The 24,159-nt window shown below is 39.0% G+C and overlaps 1 protein-coding gene and 1 pseudogene across 1 annotated transcript; one reads left to right on the top strand and one right to left on the bottom strand.

Annotated features, from left to right (window-relative positions):
* Positions 1 to 1,389: 1,389 nt before the first annotated feature.
* LOC146388596 (nuclear GTPase SLIP-GC-like) lies at positions 1,390 to 20,639 on the bottom strand. The gene is made up of 24 exons (XM_084925995.1): positions 20,055 to 20,639; positions 19,600 to 19,712; positions 18,995 to 19,498; positions 11,520 to 11,705; positions 10,462 to 10,515; positions 10,319 to 10,369; positions 9,729 to 9,753; positions 9,520 to 9,612; positions 7,969 to 8,059; positions 7,349 to 7,562; positions 7,020 to 7,244; positions 6,387 to 6,587; positions 6,137 to 6,309; positions 5,658 to 5,712; positions 5,481 to 5,568; positions 5,261 to 5,382; positions 4,538 to 4,708; positions 4,282 to 4,436; positions 4,049 to 4,166; positions 3,839 to 3,947; positions 3,648 to 3,778; positions 2,897 to 2,978; positions 2,715 to 2,797; positions 1,390 to 2,579 (listed from the first exon to the last, which is right to left on the bottom strand). The coding sequence occupies exons 1-23, from the start codon at positions 20,119 to 20,121 to the stop codon at positions 2,724 to 2,726; spliced, it is 3,102 nt and encodes a 1,033-aa protein (XP_084782121.1). The 5' UTR covers positions 20,122 to 20,639; the 3' UTR covers positions 1,390 to 2,579; positions 2,715 to 2,723.
* Positions 20,530 to 24,159, top strand: part of LOC146388595 (uncharacterized) — a 22,688-nt pseudogene continuing 19,058 nt past the window's right edge.

Here is a 24,159-nt window from a genome sequence, read left to right as displayed (position 1 = left end):
TCGAAATTGAAATTTCGTATCATGTGTGATGTCACCCTTCATTTTCAAAAACATTGTAAGGAAGGAGCAAACACATCAGGAGTCTGAAAGTGTTACTGATCCCTCACATGGTCATAGATCCACTTTTTGGGGTTCTTTTTTAGATTTCCTGTGAAAGTCTGAAATGGTTCATCTTTCCATTCCCCCCCTCTCTGTTTCATTCCCTGAATCTTTCTTTGTGTGTCAGTCTCTGTGCAGGTAGCAGCAGGGCAGCTTCAGTGCAGACAGACGTTCCACGCTCCCTGCAGAATCATAGCCCATCAATCATGTTAACATGTTAACTAGTGGGATTTATTTTATTCAGCAGAAAAAACAGTGAGGATCCCATTACAGAGACTGGCCTAAGGGCAGAATGTGTATGTGTGTGTATGTGTGTAAATGTCTGAGTTGGGGGGAGACCCTCTGGGGAAGACCCCTTTCTCTTCTAGTGCAACATCCAATCTCTCTCAGTGGCACAGTGTGAGAAATAACGATATGTAATGAAGATGTAATGAATCACAAAAGTCAGTTGTTTTGCTTTGTTTTTTTTTAAAAAAAGTCACTGAGTCGTTGTCAAAATTGCGATCTACTGCAGCGGATTTCCAGTATGTCAGGTTCGATTCACCTAAAAAAAGCAAACTTATATTCAAATCGCTGGTTCCTTGTTATCGAGAGAAGTTAGTGTTAGCAGCAACTTACATGTGCGAATTGGAGGCCTGCTCAGATGCGACAAGAGATTTACACTCCACTGCTCACTTTCAGAGTGTAAATAGGATTAGCAAATAATACCAGGTGTTCAAGTTACCACACCTGACAGCATATGATAGGTTTCGTTTTGCCTGAATTGCAGAGGCATGTATTACAGTCTGGCTGGGATGCATACACTGACTATGTTTTTGCTTGAATTTGTTCTCTGTGCATGTTCACGGGTGATGGGCAACGTAGGTATAAGTATGCAGTAAAGGTGATGCTGATATAAGAATGAGCAGAATGTCATAGATATGCCCATAAAAGTTTGTATTTTAAATGTCTTTTCTTCTTCTTTCAGTCTTCTGACACATCAAATTTGATGTAAAATAAACATGTTAATATATATTCTGTGTGTGCATGTGTGTCTCCACATGTATGTTTTCATACATGCCTGAGTGCAAAGTGTGGCTAATTAAACGGGTTTGCTTGTTGCCATTTTCATTTCCACGCCTAAGTGTTTTTGTATATGTGCATGTGACCGAGCTTTTTGTATCTCTGTGGGTGATATAAGTTTAGGGCTGTTCTCTAACTTTCTCTCAGTTTTGTTTTCCCTTTGTCAATTGCAGCTTCTCTCAATGTATCTACCTATCTTTTCTGTGTGTGTGAGGAATTGACACAGTGAAGAGAAAAAGAAGAATTTATTTTAGAAAGTTTTCTAATAAAAAAAGTTTCCTTGAATCTTCAGTGGCTACAATAAGATGCATTTGGATTTTAGCAGTTAGTTCTCTGCATTCCACAGATGGTTCAAATGCTCATATCTCACTTCTCATTAAGTATTTAACTGGCATCCTATTTGCATAGCTGAGAATAGAGGGTGTAGATGTGTACGGGGTGGCTAACGAAGTGGCCTGGAGATTGCATGGATTTTAAAAAATCAGTCAGCTTTTATAATGACATTACTGAAATAAGGTTACAGGAAACATGAAAGTAAATGCTAAGCGTGAGTGAACCGTTTCAGGAGGAAAATACAAGAAATCATTGTCGGGGGAGGAAACACGAGATAATTAATGAAGACAAAAATCAAAACAAGAATTCAACAACATGTGCAGAAATAATTAAAATGTTAAACACTTAAAATAATTAAAAAGAAACTCAAAACCCCGAACTGAAACCCAAACTGTAATATATTCACCAGTAATCCTAAGCCCAGAAAAAGCAAAATGGCAGGAAGATGACTGAAGTAGCTGCTGATTTCCTACAACATTATTTATGCCTATTTCTTACTATTTGTCATGTACACACATGTTATAACTGGAACAAACAAGTATTTGCAATTAGAACTAAGAAGTTAAAGTGTTAAATATCACTTTCAGTGATGGATAAGGCTTAATGTTTAACTAATAAGTACATACATTAGAATAAATGCTCCCATCCCAATGAACCCACAGTATACAAATTAACTTAAAACATTAAATTATGATATATAAAACAAGCAACAAAATCAAAATGCTTTTGGAAACTGTAATCTCAGGCTCTTACAATTAAAACCATAAATCTCAGGTTTAAATGGGGAAATGCATTACATTTCTTCACGCTCTGCTATAAGTGATTAAAAATGTACTACAAATTTTTAAAAAAAGAAAGAAATCAAATCATGATTTAGACCTTCATGATTAATACCTTAATATTAGCAGTTTTAATTGATATCTCTAATATTCAAGATGCCTTTTGTATAAAAATTTATTAAAAGTCGAAAGTACACACCAACACAACATTAAAAGAGCAAAACAAAAATTATTGTGACAGTATCTAAAGACCTCCTGTCTCTATCAGTGTTTCCTCATGGATGCTCTGTCAGGCCTCAGCTGTTTCTGTGGAGCAAATCAGAAATGGATCAGCTGCTGGACGGATCAGTTAAATTGTAAATAAAGACAATGTTCACAATAATCAGCACAACAGTTCATGATCAAAGCCCTTTAAACAATTTGTGACATTTTAATATTTACCTAGTGTGGTTATTTTTCTTCATCTTGATCGCCATTAAGTTCATCATAATGTTTTTTCACCACCTCAAGATGTTCCGAAACATCTAAAAACAAAGTGTTTGTATTTGTTATACATTTACTGTTAGTGTTTGTATTGAGAAGATTCCTAATAATAACATCAATAATTTATATATTCTGTTTACCTGGCAGTGAGCTGGCCTCAGGCTTAAGTGAGTGTTCAATGGATTCCTTCATGGTTTTCTCCAGTGTCCTCAGGACAGTTTCCTAATTTATCATCAAAAACTTATGAAATTATAAATTGTAATTGTAATGTTATAAATATAAATTACTGCACTTTCACAAAACCAAAAAAAGAAAATGAAACTTTGTCAAGTAGTCCTGGGAGTGTGACTGAACCAGCTGTCAGTACTGTCACAGCGTTAACTGAAGGAGTGGAAATCAGAGGAAAGGGAATACGTAGATCAGTGCTGTAATTTTGGGTGGCTGTAGCTCAGGTGGCAGAGCAGGTCAGCCACTAATCAGAAGAGCGGTGGTTCGATCCCAGGCTGCCTCCTGGCTGCATGCCAAATATCCTTGGGCAAGATACTAACCCCATGTTTGCCTACTGGTGGTGGTCAGAGGGCCCGGTGGCGCCAGTGTCCGGCAGCCTCGCCTCTGTCAGTGCACCCCAGGGCAGCTGTGGCTACAATGTAGCTTGCCATCGCCAGTGTGTGAATGTGTGTGTGAATGGGTGAATGACTGAATGTAGTGTGAAGCGCTTTGGGGTCCTTAGGGACTAGAAAAGCGCTATACAAATGCAGGCCATTTTACCATTTTACTGGTTTGATATGTGTTTCAAGGCCGCTTCGGAATATTTGTACATTACACCAAAATCTAGAGAACACATTCATATAATTTGTTTCATCATATTTCATATTTTAAATTGTGACAAACCTTCAAATCGTTCAACTGCTCCAACATGACATTTTTTGCCTCCTCAAACATGTCCATCTTTAAGTGCACATGTCTCTCAATAGTGTCCCTCATGTTCTTCAGGGTGCCTTTTCCTCTAAATGCTGCTGCTTCTACAAGGAGACAATTTTTATGCAGTTGAATAGAAATACCTTAATTCATGTCTTTCTTACCTCTATAACATTCTTTCATGTTGTCCTTGATTGTCTCTGTCAAACTGTTGTAGATTAATTTCTTTTGTGTGCGGATGGTTTTGTTGAGCTTTGCCTTCATTTTCTTTTCCTGAGAAACATGAAATATGGATTAGCATTGTTTAAAAGATTGTTAAATTATTTCTAATAACAGATAAGCTAACAGGTTAATGATTAGGAACGTTCTTTTACCTCGGTCTGGAGAAATGTCAGTTGCAGTTCAACATCTTTGTACTTTTCAATCAGTGAATCAGTGCTGAGTGAAAACGCATCAATGGCCCCATTGAAATTTCCACATTTTATGTCGTTTCTGAATGGGGCAAAGATATGGTTTATAATAGCAGTATTAGCAAGCTTATAATATAGTGTGATCTGAATACATTTCTTTTAAATATTAGATCTGTTCATAATTCGATTATTCTCACGGGAAGGTCTTTCTGAATTTTTCATCAATGCTTTCAGTCAAAGAAGACGCTAATATCATGTTGAGGTTTTTTCGTTTCCCTTTTTTTGGTTTCTGGATGCCATCATTCCTAACTGCAGACTTTAGAATCCTGTGAAAACTTCTGTCAGTAATTTTCTGAAAAACAAAACAGAATTTTTACATAAAAAAAAAAACAAAACCAAAAACCCACAATGTATCCTAAGATTGTGATCTAATTATTATATAAAAATGCATACATATAAGAAGGACTTCAGGTTTTTTTCGCATATATTTTGGGATTTTTCAACTCCGTCCCGTAGGTGTTGTTCAAAAGTTTTTGTAATGTCTTCAATTGCTTTTTTGACTCGATTAAGTTGGATGCTCAAGTTTCCCTCAAGGACTGCACACGCATCGTTTTTTTGTTCAACCTGAAATAAAAGAAAGATCATTATTTAAAGCAGTAAAACACAACATTGGTTCTTTACTCATTTCTGTCAAGTCTGTATATCATTACCATTTTCCCATGCTATCAACGTTAATTCTAGTCCAATCTTTTTTTTTTTCTGCAGGCCAATCAGTCTGTTCTCTGTGTTTTTATCTGCGCTTCTGTCATTCTGCCTTTCAGACTCTCATTCATGCAACTCGCCTTCTCCCCATCTTCACCTCACCCTTCCTGCGATCACTCAGAGCCCCATCCAAACTACAATCTTCACTACCCCAAGAATCTAGACTCTGGGGATCCTGTCCTAACTCCCATCATTTCTGTGCTCTCATATGATGGTTCATTGGAGTCTAATTGGCAAATAAATATTTCATCAATTCTGTATCTCAATAAATAATATTCAGTTCTTCCAACTGATCTCTGCTTAATCAATCGCTATTAACATATTACTACACAGAATATGATGCCCAATATCCCATTTTATGCATTTTATGACCTTTAAGAAGATCATGAATGAGGCTTTATTGCCTGATCTTACCACTTCTCTGCTTTTGGCCCTCTGAATCAAAGACAGAATCCCATGAGCTCCAGACACATAGTTTAATGTCTCTGAATGAGCGTCATTCAGATTTTTCAAAATGTCCTTAAGTTTCAGTATTTCTATTAAAAAAAAAAAAAAATTGAAAAAGACAAATCTGAGCAAAAATTTTCTGTTTCATAAAAACATACCATAACTCACTGGTAGTTACTTCACCTACCATTGACATCTGGATTTACATTCTCCCCTTTGAGGAATTCTTTGGAGCTCACTGTGAAGACTTGGAAACAATCCTCACTGAAGTAATTCTGAGAACATGTTTGTTAGCAAGTTTTTATTTTTCGGGCAGTTTTAGAAGATGTTTGTTTTAGATTTTGCTGTCAGATTGTAAATTTACCTTAATCATTTTCCACATTTTGAATTCATTCCTGACTGCATTCTTGATTTTCTTTCTTTTAGAAAGAAAAGAAATAGGGGATTCAAAAATAGTTTGTTCATATTTATCTAATTAGAAACTTGTTTAAATACATACATCTTTTTAAATGTATGATTTATAAAAATTAAAAAGATATGATATATATTTTGATATTATTAGTTATCTCCCACAATGTAATATTAATATTTCTAATATGGTTTTATTAGATAAAAAGAGGCAATACATTCTTGTTTTTCCTGACCTCTAATATTGTAAATAATGGTTCTTAAATTAATTTTGTCATTTCTATTAAAGTCTGGCCTACTACAATGTGAAACCTAAGCGTCTGTTGTAATGGACAGCCTTACTTCTGAAATAACGTAAAAGTGAAGCGTATGGTCACCATGTGCATCTGTGCCAAACTTTCTTCACAATTTGCGTTTCTGGCATATTTGACTTACATATCATCTGGTTTTTCATGATCTGACTTGGTGCAGATAAAATGAATTTGCTGACACTCGCCACCATTTCCCAGCAGGCTGCTGGCACCTTCCAGGATGTCCCAGGCTTCTTTTTCTGATGCTGCTCGGTTTATTTCAGTCACAATCCAAACTGTAGAACAACTGGCAATAATCTGAAAAGGAAATGAATGTATGTAAATTATAAATAACTAATGCTTTGAAGAAAGATGACCTGACTTCAGTGAATTACCTCTGTCCACATTTGATCTCTGCTTCTGTTAGAGTCACCGTTTCCAGGAAGGTCCACGAGTGTGACGTGATCAAGAAAATCATTGTCTGGCACTTTGACAGTCACACACTTCACAAGCGGCCAGTACCACCTCTTTACTTCTTCTGTCTCATTTGACTCACTTCTTGTATATTTCACTAATTTTTCAGACAACCCTTCAGCCTGCAAAAAAAACCAACCAAACAAACAAAAAAAATGTACAATGCAAGAATTAAATGTATGGGTTCCAACATTTGGAATGGAAATTTGCAGACAGCACATTGACATTGTGTCAACATATACAGTATCTGCTCAGCTATACACTGGGGAAACATCTGCTTCACCAGTGCTTTGTCTCCGTCTGTGCTTTCCAAGTAGGAAGGCATTAGATAGCATGGACATCTTCCTACTGAAAAGATGCAGCTTCAACGCAGCTTACTGCTGCTTTAGTGACTTCCTACTACTCTATGTGATGTCTGTAAAAAACACTGATCTTTCTTGTATCTCACCCACACCGTGGCCTAATATAAGCTTTAATCTGCATAAAGTATTTATAAATTCTAGTAGAAGAAAAACAGGTTCATTTCATTTTGGTCTGTAGTTCTGCACACTTACTGAATCATTTTTCAAAATTTTTATTTTGGACTTCAGAAACTCTGGAATATCTCTGAAATATTTGTTGTCCATGAGGCTGAGAGTGGATTTCTCTTTCCACTCTTCACCATACAGCGCTGATAACTTTCCATCAGCATCAAATACATCATCATTCCCACCATCATCATCATAGATGTTGTCGTCTTCAAAAGCCTGTTTTAGTGACTGCACCTCATTTTTCCAATCCTATAAAAGTAAATAAAATTACATCTTAATTTTAGTAAAGAAGTTTTTGCAGCTTTATTGTAACGCATTACTTCAAGAATCACCATATTCATATTTCATTCTACCTCTTTTGTAATGAACTCGATGTGTGCCTCATACTTTGATCCACTGGTAGCCTCCACCTTTATCATTACTGAGGTACATGCACTGACACTTCCAGAAGGCAACAGGCCCTTCTTATTAATGATGGCATTGATTAAAGAGCTCTTTCCAGCCCCAGCTTTACCAAAGACACCAACCAGGTGCCTCTTTTCTGTCTCCAAATCCTTGATTTTATCCCTGTTGAAAGAGTTTAAATAGGGATTAAATGATTCATTCTTAGAAATATCAAACTGAAAACAGAAACAGTTTTTTAAAAAACTGGTTGGAAAAAAAAACATTTTTAATGCTTAGACTTGATATTTTTAAACGTAGTATCTCTGAAGACTACATACATGAAAAACATCAAATATTAATCAGTATTCAAAAGCTACTGTTCACCTCTAAAATGTGAAATTACAGTTTCTGGTACAATTCAACTTAGTACTGGAACAAACTGCATCACAGCTCCATGTTGAGCTCTGACAGAGTTTAAATCTTTAGTATCTTTATTATAACAAATTACAGCAAACTGTTCCTCCAACTACTTTTTTCCCCCCAAAAATGGTGCAAGGTCCAACAAAAATAGGGAATCTTTATTACTCACTTTAGGAAAACACTGAGCTTGTCATGGCCATGTAGTCTTTCACTGACATGTCTCATTATGTCTTTGACATCAAAATTCACAATGTGGTCCACTGAAATGTAAAAAGGCAAAACAGAAAAAACAAAGTGTCATACATAAATTCTCCCTCCGTCTCTCTTGCATATACAGCAAGGACACTGGAATGTCGTCTGGATTGTAGAAATGTAGTCAGATGATAACAATGAGAGGAAAGGTAGGCAGAACTGAAATACCAGAAGGCACCTTTGCAGACATGGAGGACAGTACCTAGGGACCCCACAGGCAAATGGAACCATGAAGAGGCTGCAAGGAAAGCTGCAACCACCAAGTACCTGCAGAGGGTCAGGCAAGTCCTGAGGAGTCAGCTGAATGGTAAGAACAAGATCCGGGCTATCAACACCTACACCATGCCTGGGATCGGGTACCCTGCTGGGATAATGAGCTGGCCAAAGGAGGAGATAGAAGCCACTGACATCAAGACAAGGAAGCTCCTTACTATCAATGGAGGATTTCACCCCAAGTCCAGCACCCTGAGGCTGTATGCTAAGTAGAAGGAAGGAGGCCGGGGACAAGTGAGTGTCAGTACCATAGTCCAGGATGAGGCCACAAACATCCACGAATACATCAGGAAGATGGCCCCAAACGACCACGTGCTCAGTGAATACCTCAGGCAGCAGAAACCCAAGATAGAGGAGGAGGAGGAACCATCATGGAAGGACAGGCCCCTGCACGGTATGTACCACCGGCAGATAGAGGAGGTGGCTGACATCCACAAATTCTACCAGTGGCTGGACAAAGCTGGACTGAAAGACAGCACAGAGGCACTAATCATGGCAGCACAGGAACAAGCTCTAAGCACAGGATCCACAGAGGCTGGGGTCTATCACACCTGGCAAGACCCCAGGTGCAGGTTGTGTAAAGATCCCCCTGAGATAATCCAGCACACAACAGCAGGGTTCAAGATGCTAGCAGGCATGGCATAAATGGAACGGCACAACCAAGTGGCTGACATAGTGTACATAGTGTACATAGTACATAGTGCCGAATACGGCCTCGAAGTCCCGAGGTCAAAATGGGAGACGCCCCCAAGGGTGGTGGAGAATGACCGAGTTAAGTTCCTGTGGGACTTCCAGATACAGACGGACAAAACGGTGGTAGCTAACCGACCGGACATAATGGTGGTAGACAAACAGAAGAAGTGATTGATGTAGCAGTTCCCAATGACAGCAACATCAGGAAGAAGGAACACAGGAAGCTTGAGAAATACCAAGGGCTCAGAGAAGAGCTCAAGAAGATGTGGAGGGTGAAGGTAACAGTGGTAATCAGAGGTACGGTGACTCCAAACTAGGCGAGTGGCTCCAGCAGATCCCAGGAACAACATTAGAGATCTCTGTCCAGAAGAGCGCAGTCCTAGGAACAGGTAAGATACTGCGCAGGCCTCTGGTAGAGAACCTGAGCTTGGCAGACAGTCTGCCTGAAGGGGCGAGGGGGGAATTTTTCCCTTTTTAAAAAAAAAACAAAAAAAAACCACACCTGACTGTGATCGTTCTGCACAGTTGTATTGCTGTTTAGGTGGTGGTTGCCATTGTCTGGATGCACTCAGAAGCAGATCCGACTTTCGCTTTCCTTGTTGGATTACAAAAAAAAAAAAAATATATATATATATATATAAAAATCCTTGCTGCAACAACACTAATAAAAAACAAATAAGATGTATTAAGAGAATTATACATTTGTCTCACCTTTAGCACTTATGCATGGCAAAACCTGAGGATGAATATAAATATTTGGACTTTCATGTTTGAAATTAAATTACAATAATTGTACATGTATGCATGATTGAATTTACACACAAAATTATAGCACCTGTACAGAAACAAATTCTTTTTTAAAAAACTAACTTTCACATGCACTTTTTACAATTTACAAACTTATATGGACTTTTATTTTTATATTCTCAAATAGCACAGCAATAAAAAAAAAAAAATTAAAAAAAAAAAAAAAAAAAAAAGCATTCATATTCTTGCCTCTCAATAAACATGATCCCATGAGTCAATTTTTCTGTCTCGTTCAGCACCAGTAACACAGACCTAGAGACCAGTTGGTGACCACCCCATCCCTGGCAACAACCAGCTGCTAGGGTAAAATGTGTATTCCAACATCAGGCAACTACATCAGGTTAGTGGTTTGTGGAGGTTGTAAGGATTTGAAGTCGCAGACTGGTCCCTAGGCTTGTGTGACTGGGGCTTTACTTTGACTCAGGTCGCCTCTGTGTATATGTATGATGAATGAAGGCATGCTGGTTCATTATCTGAAATTCAATAATCCGTACCTGATCCAAATCAGCTGTTCCTTTATGCTCTTGTTTGCAGAGCCGGTAAAGCTAAGTGCAAATCAATGTAAAATGTTTACTTTAAAAATGTAAGTTACAGTATAGATACTGAAAGAAGTGCCATAAAACTGTTTTTGACTTACTTGACTAGAAGTATTGACTGCTTCTTTTTGTGGTTGCTTAGTATTTTTCAATTTCTAAAAAATGAAAACATTGAAAATCCATATCAGCAAGAAATTAAAGAACTTTTGTGAATAATATTGCTATCATTGTGTGGCAGGGTGTGGTTTTTGCAGGGCAGGGGTGGGGTGACACAATAGGATACTTATGAATTTCCCCATGCACACTAGTGGTGTGAGATACTGCAGGATTAGGTCTCCATCTTATAGCAAGTAAATACAGGCCCAGTATCAACAATTCCGAAACCGATACTGATGCTTTTTTAACAATTAAGGTGGATGTTTCATCCAATTGCTTAATTGGAATGAATTTTCATGGTCTTTAAGTGCTTTGGGGGATTTCTTAAATTTTGGATTATTAATTCGAAACAAGGACAGAAATAATAAAATGAATTAGTCTGTATCACATCTACTTGTAGTTTAAATATAGTAACTGTACAGTATCTCTTTCACAGTTAACACAGGAGGGTAATTATATTCAATCAAATCTGAGCCATGATATATTCGGGATAGTTGTTTCAATTACAGTAAATGCTATGACTCTTGAAAGCAGCGGCACTTACATAGACGGCCAGGTTACCTCTTTGATGAATCCAGGATTAACAAAGAAACAGAAACTAGTATCCCAAAGAGTTGATTCTGTTCATCTGGACTTTTCAGTGGGAGAAATGTTTCATCACTCATCCAAGTGACTTCTTCAGTCTTAGCTGACTGGAGGTTTCCCCAACCTTATAAACAGTACATTTGCACTTTATAAGGTTGGGGAAACCTGGGATTTCCTTACCTGGATGATTGAGCATGCATCAAGACAGAAGTATCAATCTCATTACGCTCCTATCAATATCAATACAAACTTTGATATTAATATTTTGGTTCAATCCAAGATCCACCACTAATGCACACATCTAACCTTCACCCACTCAGCCTCCAACAATGCCCCAGGCCAAACCAGGGTTTGGTGGACTAGTCTGGGTGCAGCCTGATTCTACCATAGCCTGGTATATAATCCCTTGGCACCTTACTGGAATACTGTACATCCTTCGTGGACCATGGGAACATGTTGGCATTCCGGCAACATGGTACACCTGCACCTCCATGAGCGGACATTCCTGTTGAAAATGTCCCAGCTGCCCGCACCGCCAACACTCCTGTCCTGGTGCCTGTGCAGCCGCCGGTGAGCCAGGTACAGTGTCTGTTGCTGCCAGGACCTACGGAGAGAGAGGAGAGAGGAAATGGTTGGAGCGTAGCCGGTGGTCCTTGATGGTCAGTGTTGCTGGCACGGAAAGTTTGCTTCTCCAGGGGGGGCGTTGTGTCAAAAAGTGATCGCCTGTCAGAAAGGGTTTTCCAGCAGTTGCCAAAAAATGATTGCAGAAATTCAAGCTGTTTAACCCTTTAAAGCCGGTCGGAGCGGGCACGCTCCATTTTGCATAACTATTTTTAGATCCCGGTAGAACTGCAACCACGTAAGCTAGCGCAATAATTTTTTTGCATATGAAACCGGAGGAGTTGTACTTACATCTTATGCCATCAGCTTGCCCTAGGTCACGGTTTCCTTCCACATATAGCTTTGCAAAAATTGCAGAAAAAGCGCTTGCAGCAACAAAAACATAATATTCCAGAAACACGCTTTGCCGATCCGATCAGCTGTTCGTAACACTTCCTACGTTGGAATAGACGTCAGCGCGAATTATCGCATGTCCGCCATTACCTGCCCGAAACCAGAAGTGACGTCATTTTTGCGGAAATGTAGTTTTTTTCAACTTCAGGGCCTCATAAGCATATACAGGTGTTTTTAAAAGTTATCTTTGACTTTATGACTTTGTGTCGTTTCGGGGATGCTTAGAACTCAAATTACACTGCTGGAAATAGTTTATTTTGATGCTTATGCTGTTTTTTTGCAAATTTGCATTATAATATTTATTTTCGATTTTCCTGCAGTATATAAAAATTGGTGTATTTCAAAAATAAAACTATGAAGACACTCAAAATAAAGATCATGTGGTGGGAAACTATTTTGTGCAACTTTTTTGTATTTACAGTTTTGAGGGATAAGCCTCTTAAATTTCTGTAACTAGTAATATATGTTAAAAAAACAAAAACGATTTTCAATGTTTTTGTAATTTATTGCACTTTTTTGCAATTTATGTAGTCACTATGCACCAGAGGCGGAGCCAGACATTTGAAACACCTGGGGCTTAGCCATAAAGGGTAGTATGCATGTGGGATTTTTTTTTTTTTTTTTGGGGGGGGGTAGAAATGACTGAAAGATTAATAGGCTCTGTTTTGAGTTTTGTTCAAAAAAGAATGACTTCATATAGGAAAAAAATATATCACATATGCAGGACACCTTAAATTAGTTTTTTAATTAAGCAGCAGGGCAGAACAAAATCAGGGCTGTATCAAGACACAGGGACTAAACCCCAATTCAACCAGACCCAGAACTGATCCAGAATTAAAACAGGACTACAACAGTTCAAAATCAGGACTACTTAGGACTTAACCAAGACAGAACATGAATCAGAACTAGATGACAGTAGCACTAAAAATCATCATAGACCTGCACTACACTTATTTTTTTAATTCTACCAAAGTCCACTATTTAGATTGAGAAAAGTTTATATAATTATTTAGCCTTGTTGTGCAAACAAGCCTGCATAACTTAATAAATATAGAATTTGAAAAATAACAAACCTAAAAAGAAACACTAGGTACGAGATACATGAGTACCTATGATACGGTGATACTCTTGGTAAACAACCATTTGACTAACATGTGTCTCTCACCTGGGATCTGTTTCAGAAAGCGGGTTTAGAAAACTCAGAGTTAAAAATGATACTCAGGGTTGAGTAACCCCGAACTGTCCAACTCGGAATATTCGGTTTCAGAAAGGCTGATAACAATTAGTTCAATCAACGCGGAGTTGCTTTAACCCCAAGTTAAGCGCGCGCACGAGGATACATAAAGCCCTGATTAGTGGAGCACAGATTAAGCGAGTCACCATGGAGACGGAGGGAAAGAAGGCGCGGTCAATGTATTTTACAGCGCTTGAGGCCGAAATTCTGATGGCAGCATATGCCGATAACATGCAAATTTTGCGGAAAAAAAAGTAACACAGCCTCAGCTGCAAAAGAAAGGGAGCATGCATGGCAAAACATAGCCGACAGAGTCAATGCGTGAGTGTTAATTTAAACATTGATCTAGGGATTTCCACCCATTTAACACGTTATTTTATTATATTTTATTTTATTTTTTATTTTATACATTTTATTTTGTGATGTGAGCGCAGGTGCAACCCAACAGGCCCCAAACGTTCCTGGCAGCAAGTAAAAAATGAAATATAAAAATATAGTCCAAACAGGTAAGGTGTAATTGTATTATGAGCCATAGTGCTTGGTCTGTTTGTCCTATGTAAATCAATTGCAGTTAGAGGCTACATTAATTTTCTTTCTGTAAGCACTTATTGAAATTATCTAAGCACATTACAAGTACATATTTGCTTACTCTGTATGCTCAAATGTGACCCGTTATAGCCAACAGAAAAAAAGCGGAAGCCCGAAAAACAGGTGGGGGTCCCCCACCACCACCACTCACAGAGGCTGAGCAGTCGGCCCTCAGCCAAAACAGTGGGCGCCCTGTGGCTGAAGGCATCTCTGCGGGGACATCCTCTGAGTCAATAACCCCGCAAGACACAAGTGCCTACATAAGAGGTAAATTCAAAATAATACATGATGTGCATACATCCTTTCTTCACAGTCACCTTTGCAGTGCTACTCATTCATTTGATAAACTCTTTACCATAATGAATTATTTTGTAGTGAAGTTATTTTCCTACTGATTTTGCCCTCCCTCAGTCTTGGTTGTCTTTGAGAGCATAATGACAATGAAGTGTAAGGTGATTGGTATATGTTTGTTAATTGCCATTTGGTCCCTTGTAAGTTATAAGTGACCTGTATAAACCTCATATTCTATCAGTTGATGGTGATGGTATACTGCATCTGGTGCAGCCTCCTGTTGAGCCAGACCAACATGCAGTTGTGAGTACTCTTAATACTCCACAGATTATATGAGTTTACAGTAGAACAGCAATGTTGTTAATTTCTTTACTACAGGAAAATAATGAAGAAACATTGACAGCTGTTACAGAGGAGGAAGCAACAGAGACACTTTATGAGGTTTACATCTTACAATGGAAAATATAACAATTGAATAAAATGTGGTACTATAATAAAACCATGGACTTTCTATGTCTCTAACAGAGTGATGATGGAAATTAAGAGGAAGAGGGTCCAGCCACTTCTCCAACAAACCTTTCCTCAGTAAGATGTTCAGCACTGATTTACAACCAACCTAAGTAGGCATGTACTATGAATGTCAATGCTATTTTCTGTGTTTCAATAGCTCCCTGTAAAGCAGCTGTACAAGACCTATTTGATCAAGAAAATAAAAAAATGCTACTTGGAAATGGAACACTTCAAGCAGCAGATCCAAAAGACCAAGATTGAGATTTTACTGCTGGAACATCAGTTAAGGGTGGGCGAAGTGGTCAGAGATGGACGAATTATTTCAGTGTTTGAACAACATAATAATATACTTATTAATACTTTGTGTACAGGAAATACAGGCGACCAATAAAGCCAGTTGAACAAAAAAATCTGTTTATTCTTCTTTCAACATGTTGAGGTGATGGGTCAAAGGAAATGATTGTGACATATGGTGTCTCTGACTGCTCTTCCATCTTGTATGTCCGTGGGAGGGTTAGGATGGTCATGGTTTGGATCACTGCTGATGTTTGGTTCAGAAGGACAGTGTTCTCCTCTAATTGTGGCAATGTTGTGAAGAATCACACATGCCACAATAATGTCACATGCCCTTTCTGGGGTGACCCTGAGTCTTTGAAGGCACTGGAACCGGGCCTTAAGCATTCCGATAGTCATTTCAACTCTGGCTCTTGTCCTGCAATGAGCCAGATTATATCGCTGCTGTGGGCCCGGTTCAGGGTCAGGGTAAGGGGTAAGCAAATAGGGTAAACATGGATACCCCCTATCACCAAGCAAGTAGCCAGTGAACTCTCCTAAGACAGAAGGATACACTTCAGTTCAAATGTCCCTGTAGCAATTGGTCTTTATATATTTTAAAGTATTTTCAACTCACCATGTCCAAATTTTGTGCTCAGTGTACATTCACGAAAAATTCGTGAGTCATGAACAGAGCCTGGCCACTTGGCTTCCACATTTGTGATAATGTTGGCAGCATCACATATGATCTTCACAGTGCAGAGAACACAAATTAGCATCCATTACTATAATGAAATAATTTGTTAGTTTGAAATGCTACAGGGAACTATGTACCTGTACATTAATGCTGTGGAAAGACTTCCTGTTCACATAGTCTCCTTCATTTACTGAAGGAGCAATGATTGGAATGTGAGTGCCATCTATACAGCCAATCACGCCTGGGAACCCTGAAAATAAATGTAAAATTTAAGTAGTAGTTCAAGTATCACCACATCATGAATTAAGTTTTGTTCATCCTGATACCTGCAATTTTGTGGAATCCCTCTTTGATAAATCTTGTGGGTCTATGACCGGGGAACACCACAAACGAGTACAGGAGACGTTTCAGTGCAACTGTAACATTCCTGACTGCCCGACAGACGGTAGCCTTGGAAACGTGCTCAGCGTCACCAATATTATACAGAAAGCTCCCGTTTGCAAAAAAACGAAGTGCAATACAAATAATATGTACAGAACTGAGAGAATGTCCGCGATGTGTCACATGAGCAATATTAGGCCTGAGGATGTTATTCAAATAAATTATAGATTGTGCTGAAAAACGGTAACGTTCACACAGAAAATCATCAGGAAATGATAAAATGTCCGAAACGCGCTCTAATCACTCTCTCCCGGCGGAGAGCTCTGCAGAGAATTTGGGCTTCAACATCTACTGGCTCTTCAAGGAAGGGGCACGCCATGTCTGACACTTCCTACAGTCAGGTTTCCGACAAAGAGGCGGAGAAAGTCAGGGTTAGTTGAAGTAAACCTGCTAGGGGGCAGGTTAGCGTCACGGAGTGTGTCGTCATAGTAACTCACTCAGAATTAATCTAAACTCGCTTTGTGAAACCGAAAACCCAGAGTTTTCGTTAACTCAGGGTATACTTACTCAGAGTTTGCACTAAACCGGCTTTCTGAAACAGGGCCCTGCTCTTGTTCCATCTCTGTTCTGTCCTCATTCTCCTCTCTCTCCCCCTCGCTCTCCCTCTTTGTGCTGACAATCATCAAATATACAGTTGAAACCAGATATTTACAAACTCTTCAGATCAAAACACAAACACTTTTTTTAATTGTAACATCAAATCAGACTAAATGTTTTTTTTTAGATTGATAAATATAAAAAACATTTGTTAAATTTAAGAGTAAAGAGAGAAACTATCTGTATTTCTTAATTGTAAATGGCACCAAATTGTATTCAAAATTGAGCCACACTTATGGAGCTCCACAATTCTTTTCCAGGTGTTTTGGTTGATATCTCTTGATTTTCCCCATTTTAAAGAAACAGGCTCTGTTTTGCCTTATATGCATCCACAGGTGTGCCACCAATTTACTCACATGGACTCTACTAACCTATCAGAAGCTTCTTCAGCTCAGAATGGAATAGTCTGGAGTTTTCTTATTAATTAACAATAAACTTAGTGTATATGTGCTCCTAAATTTGATGAAAGTGATAAAAAATAGACAGCTCTGTCTCTCTTTATTCTGACATTTAACTAATTCAAAAGATATTTCAATACTTATTTAACCAAAACAAGTTTACTCTAAATTGATGTTGTACAGTAAAAAAGATGTTCTTGTGTTTTCCATAAAGTGTATGTAAACATCTGGTTTAAACTGTGAATATACTGCTGTGTATTGAAGTTCCTCTTGTTTTGCATAGAAATATACTGAACAACATACAAAGCATAATATATAAAATACTACCAGAGTTTTTTCTTTGAAAGAAGCCCCTTATGTCCATTCTTGTAGATCAGTGCATTACTGAAACCGATTTATTTAGCTGTGGAGGGTAACAACTGAAAATATGAAATAAACACACATGTAAGCTAAGACTCTCTAAAGAAACAGCATTGTTGTTGTTCGGCTTTTCATTTCGCCATTTGTTGATTCACTCAAAGAGCAAGTAACGTAATATGGGTCAAGTGATCAGTTTGATATCAATCTTTCGTGATACACAGTCATATTTACATTATTTGTACAGTACGAATGATTTGCTTTGATACCTGGTCAAACTTCAGTTCTCCTCTGTCTGCGTTTCTCTAATAGCGCACTCCAGGTAGCAGCTGCCCCGCCCCGCTTAGTGTCTGAGCTCGGATCATACCAATATTAGGGGGGATTTAAGCACAGTCGTAAATTCCCACAGTGTGCACTATGTGCTTCGAATATTGTGTGTAGTTTTTGTTTTATACAGTGTCAGCCAGGCATCTAACTATGAAAAAAATTACACTCCAAAAGACCCCGGGCTTTTGAGAAAACAACCCGGGCTTAAGCCCAGTAAGCCACCCCCCCGCTCCACCACTGCTATGCACTTAATGCATTCATATTATTAAAATGTGGATTATAATGGTTGCATTGATGTATAGCAACTTGAAATGCTCCCAAAAATGGCACTACAGCATGTAAAAATATAATATAAGGTCTGGTGGACTTGGTTCTATGGTAGGTCTTAAAGGGTTAAAGTAACTTTTGACTTAAAATCTGTCAAATAGATCAATCATATCTCTCACGAAGAATATCAAGTAATTTAGAGAGCTTTCCTATCATAAAGTAGCTGCTGCAATCAGTTTTTGGCAACATAACTTTTCTGGCTCAAAAGTAATTGACAATAAAAATATTTTTTCTTTTCAAGAGAGCGCTAGCCAAGAGGGCAGCAGAAATAAAAAAAAATATAACATCACATTTTATAAACAAACAAACTGGATTGATGACAATATGGGTACAAATACGCAGTCATAAAGACACTTTAAACGCTAAAGTCACTAAAGTCTATTTACTAATACAAGTAAAGACATCGACGTCAAAACAAAACAAAAACAAACAAACAAACAAACAAAAAAAAAATCGGATATACAGTGGAACTCCGACTTACGAAATAGATTCATTCCCGAGGGTCTTTCGTAAGTCGAAAATTTTCTTAAGTTGAAGCACCCATCGCACCTTTTGAGTGAGGTGATGTTGAACGATAGGCTATAGGCTAATTGCTAACTAGAACAACTAGGTCGTTCAACTGGAACAGCAAAGCACAATTACGAAAGCCAAGGGGTTGTCACATGATTCGGAAGGCATTGTAGGCTCAGCCAATCAGAGCCAGCGGATTACGTTACACGGGCATTTTGCCGTAACATGGGCAGAAATATTGCCGTTCAGTGCCTTCATAACTTGAATTTTTCGTTAAATGGGGTATTCGTAAGTCAGGGTTCCACTGTACATTTTTGGCAGACGCTCACCTCCCCTGGCAGCGATCTTCCGGGGTTTTCCGTCCGCGCCATCAGGTGGTCTTCGGCCAGTGCCACTGCCACCTCGAGATTGGGTGGCTTGTGACGCTTGACCCAGTCCGCAGTTCCCACTGGCAGCCCCTCCACAAACTGCTCCAGAACGACAGCCTCCAGCAGCCGTGCCTCCCCTTTAGTCGGGCCAGGCTGCAGCCACCTCTCCGCTGCGTACCGGAGCCACTGCGCAAAAGAGAAAGGCTGATCTTGTGCTCCCATGCGGCAACCACGGAAGCGGCGACGATGGTCTTCTGGGGAGAGTCCTAGCCGGTCCAGATGGATCGGATTCGCAGCGGCCAAAAAGTTTTGCAAGAGTCGCGTCTGCTGCTCAGCTTGGGCCTGCACTGCTGCCTGCTGCTGCTGCAAGGCCGCCATATCGGCCATCATTTGACCCAGCGGGTGAGTTTGCTGGAGGTTCTGCGGGTTTGACATGTCGTAGGGGCAAGCTGGGCTCCACTGTAACTGTGCACACCATAATAATTCTAAACCAAATTCATCTGTAAACTTTAACAAGAGTGAGATTTTTCAGACAAAAGGAAAGAAATCTTAAAGCGTTTAATTACCTTTAACAGCTTTAGTTTATCCTTGAATTTTACTCTAGGTCCAGCTTTTGTGATCAATTGATCAATTTCCTGATCATCAAGATGATACAGACTTTCCTCATCAATTTCTTGAGCTGTAATAAAGTTAAATAGCAGAAGGATTGTTTATAAAATTACTTAAGGACATTTTTTAAAAAGCAGTTCTGCATTGATGTAGGATTTGAAATCATTTAATTCCCTTTTATTTTAAGTAACTATCACTTAACAGTCTTAGGACGTTTTTTCTTGCTTACACATTTTGTGAAGTAAATATGAAAACCACAAGTGATTTTCTACTCTCTAAGCATAAACGACATTAAAAACTGATCATGCTATAGTACAGAACAACATTTAAATGTGCATTAATAGGTCTTATTCTTCCAGAGTTAATGGGACGTATAAATATCTGTAGCCATCACTGGACAGTAATAATTTACCTTCAAATGTCTCAATCCATTCACTTAGTTTCCATTCAGTCAGTTTGTTTCGCACAAAACCATCCATGACCAAGAATAGAAACTGAAAGATAAATTGTAATTTCTGATCCTGTCAAGGTTTAAATTGCGGACTTAAGCGCGAAATTCTGAAAGGTTTCAATTAAAAAGAGTTTATTTAGAGTGACACCAGGAGCTATATACAATAGCGCAGGGCAATCCAGAAAAAGGTGAACAAGTCCGAAACTCCTCTTCTCACTCGCCAGTCACTCACACTTCCTCTTTTGCACTCCACACACCAATATCCTTACTCACGACAAAGTCAAAGGAAAACGGGGAACGGTCCAGGAGGGTCTGTACACGGGGAGGAAGTTAGACATCCACAGAAACACGACGACGAAAAGCACGATAAAATAGAGAGAGCCTTAAATGGTATAACGATACAGCGGCAAGAAGCACAGAGACGCCGCCTTCAGTAATGGCTGGAGACGTGGAGCTAATGCGCAGCAGGTGAGTGGAGTGATTGCAGGTGCGTAGGCCAACAGCATGAACCAATGACTGTAGAAAACGTGGACGACCTGACAGTCCCCATTATGGTGGCTGCGAAATCCTTTCCACGCCCACCCCGTGACATCACGCTCCAAAGCCCCAAAGATCATAAACCCCACCTCCTCCATGTTAGCGGATGCTATTGGGGTCAGACTAAAATGAAAAAGTTCTCCTCAGAATTTTTTTTTTCTGGGGTTGCATTCTGCCATTTTAAGTAGTTCATATCACATTAATTTGGGTTTAAGGGGTCATTTTTCTCATATCTTGTATTTAAGTAAAAAGATCAAGCTGATTATCTTTCTTTCTATCCAGTATCCACTCTTTTGTAATTTAAGAAGCTTATAAATGATTTGTGACAACATGGCTTGCCCATACAATTAATGACATGGTTAGATATTGTTGTCTATTTAAGACTTGAATAGAGCTCAATAATTTAATAATAATAATAATAACAATAATAATAATAATAATAATACATTTTACTTAATAAGTGCCCTTCAAGTTACCCAAGGACACTTAACAATAGAATAAAAAACATAATAGAAAAATGGCAAAATGAAGAACAAAAACAAAAAAAGATAAGTTATCAACAGTGAGTGAGAAATGATTTGCCTTCAAAAGGTTGGATTTAGTGCCAATAAGGAGGATTTCAGTTTCATTCTCATTGAGCTTAAGAAAATTAGAGCTGAACCAGGATTTTAATTCAGATAGGCATTTTGTAAGGCAGTGTTTACCAAATTATGTGTGTGTGTGGCTGTATCCCAATTCAGGGTCTGCAGCTTTAAAGGCCGCATTTTAAGGCCGATTACGTCCCAGCGACGCGACGAAGGCTGTCCCAATTAAAAGGCTGCTTGAAATGCGGCTCTCAAATGTGTCCTACATTTCCCTGAATTTTAAGGATGGGTCGGTGGGCCTGTCTCAATATGCGTAAATATACACCGTTCAATAGTTGACCTTAATTTAACAGAGAATGTGATGATTTTATGGATAATTAAAGTCAGTCATATATCCACAAACACAACAAGCTGAAAGTCAGTGAATGCTGCTCGGTTTGCAGTCCAGGGGTCCGTTCTTCGTACCTCGCTAAGTAAGTTAGCTGGATTTGATTGTTGACGATTTCGCTTGATCTTGGATCGTTCGGTTCTCCGAAGCTCATCCGGGACTTGCTGTCATAGCAACAGATCCGTAAGCGTAAACCTGCTTGGGAGCAGGCTTACTTTATGTAAACAGGATTAGATCGCGGCCACTCAGGTATGTCCGCTTCATTTATACGAAAGCAACAGCGATATTTTTCCACTGTTTTTCCATAAATAAATATTATCAATGTAACTAAAGATAATGCAGTATTTGATTCTTTTATTGATTTCATACAGATACATACAGGTCATTTCCTAAAAAAAGGGAAATGTACTATTAATCATTCTATTTCATGTATTTGATTATTTCAGATGTAATTCATATTTTAGAGTAGTAATAGTAAATTACTTCGTGTAATCAAGATGAGAGACCACGGCTATAAAAGCGAAGGTGGATTTGGGAAGTCTGTCGCAGCCATGTCCTGTCCGTTTGTACGCGAGCAACCCATTGCGGAAGGTGCAAGATTGATAAGGAGAGTTTTCAGAATTCAGCGTATATTGCGGGATAGACAGGATCCTTTAGCTCAGCGCGACAGTGTGCTCATAGAGAGATATCGATTTTCCCGTGAGGGTATTATTTACTTAACCAACTTGTTGACGAGGGGGTGCAGGACCACCACCTGTCTTTTTTTGCTCTGCCCTTTTGTTGGTTGCTGTTATAAACAAACAAACAGATTATTTCAGGGTCTCTTTTCAAGAGACTAAGAGCAATATAAGTGATAAATATTACCATTCTGTAGAATATTCTTATATTTCACTTTTACTTGTTCCCATGTTCTAGTGGGTCCTGTTGTGGCTCTAATGTGAAAGAGGATATAATGTAATATAATATAATAAATTTACCCTACCGCCTACTGGTGTTGGCCAGACGGGCCGATGGCGCGATATGGCAGCCTCGCTTCTGTCAGTCTGCCCCAGGGCAGCTGTGGCTACAACCGTAGCTTGCCTCCACCAGTGTGTGAATGTGAGAGTGAATGAATAGTGGCATTGTAAAGCGCTTTGGGTGCCTTGAAAAGCGCTATATAAATCCAATCCATTATTATTATTGTTATTATTAAATTACTTACGAGTTTAATTTGTCAGCAACTTTCTGCCAGCCCTCTCTCCTTGCTTTTGCAGCCTTTGCAGTGTTCCCTTGCGTTTTAATTAAACTCTGAAACTCCCGAAATCCCTCAATCAAGAGTTCTTGCTCTGCTGCCGAAAAATACTGAGCGCGCTCCTTCGACATTTTCGCCGACCAATCAAAGGGTTGCCGATCAATGTTTCTACTATCGATGCGTAGCCCCTTTTAAGCCACCCAGTGATCTCACATTACTTCATCCAGCTGTACTAATCGTCAACAACAGGTGTGTTCGGAGGACCGGAATAGCGAGCTCAAACTTGGCGCGATGATTTGATCTTGGATGTAGTAAGCGAGGTACGAAGAACGGACCCCTGAATATCACGGCACAAGCAGGATTCACTGCACTGTTAATGTTAGCTATGTTATATTGCTGCCTCTGTTCGGTGGTATCGAGCCAAACGGACTTTAACGTGTGTTTGAACGAGCTGACAGTTCACTCGTTAAGCTGAAAGAAAGATGCTTTAATCACAGGAGTCACACATGTGTCCACTGTACCATCTGGGAACTCTTCTTGTTTCGTAATAACACAAACACTAAATCTTCCTTCTCTTGTGCTGTTTTGTAGCAGTGTATACACCTGAGACTGTCACCTGTCTGTCTGTCCTGCACTCTCTCTCTTTTTCTTTCTCTCTGATTGTGTAATAAAAGTATGAACATGTATTTATAAGTTACACTTGTGTTTGAATCCTGCAGCTTATCACACATTTGATTTCCATGTGTGACGACTGCAAGTGTCCAGAGTGAGGACAGACTGAGGGACCCACTGCTGCACATCATCTGTGAGGCTTTGCACCCCTGATGATCCACCAGGACAAACTCAGCAGTGTGTGATGAAGAGGAGGAGGAAGAGCCAGCAGCAGCTGACAGATGGAGAGAATAGACAGACTGTTCCCTGTTTGTGAAGGACTGCTAGGAAAGTTTAAAATAACTAACTGTCTGCCCTGAATCAGTCTTATTAGGTAATGTTCAAATAATGTTATCATTCCAGTGTTTTCAGTGTGGGAGAAAGTACTCAGGGCCTTCAAGTTACACACTATGAAAGGCAGCAACAAGTTTAATATTCAGAAACCTAAAGTATGTATCAGCAGCAGAATGGACCTAAAAATAAATGTTTGTTTCAGTTCTATGAAGCTTTGAGTATTTTGGATTAGTAGCACTGCTGTGTTTGTTGCATCATATTGCTGTAATTGTTTATATGCTTTATATATTCTGAGGTAAGTTGATCTATAGTGTTACATCATATTCTATAAGGATGTTATGTGTTTGTATACTTTCTGCCCAGTTTGATGCATTTAGCAGA

The sequence above is a fragment of the Perissodus microlepis genome, chromosome 4 (genome assembly GCF_051167445.1).
Source record: "Perissodus microlepis isolate ML-2025 ecotype Zambia chromosome 4, ASM5116744v1, whole genome shotgun sequence".
NCBI lineage: Eukaryota > Metazoa > Chordata > Actinopteri > Cichliformes > Cichlidae > Perissodus > Perissodus microlepis.
Note: the sequence above shows the minus strand (reverse complement) of the source record. Positions and strands in the feature narration are given on the sequence as shown.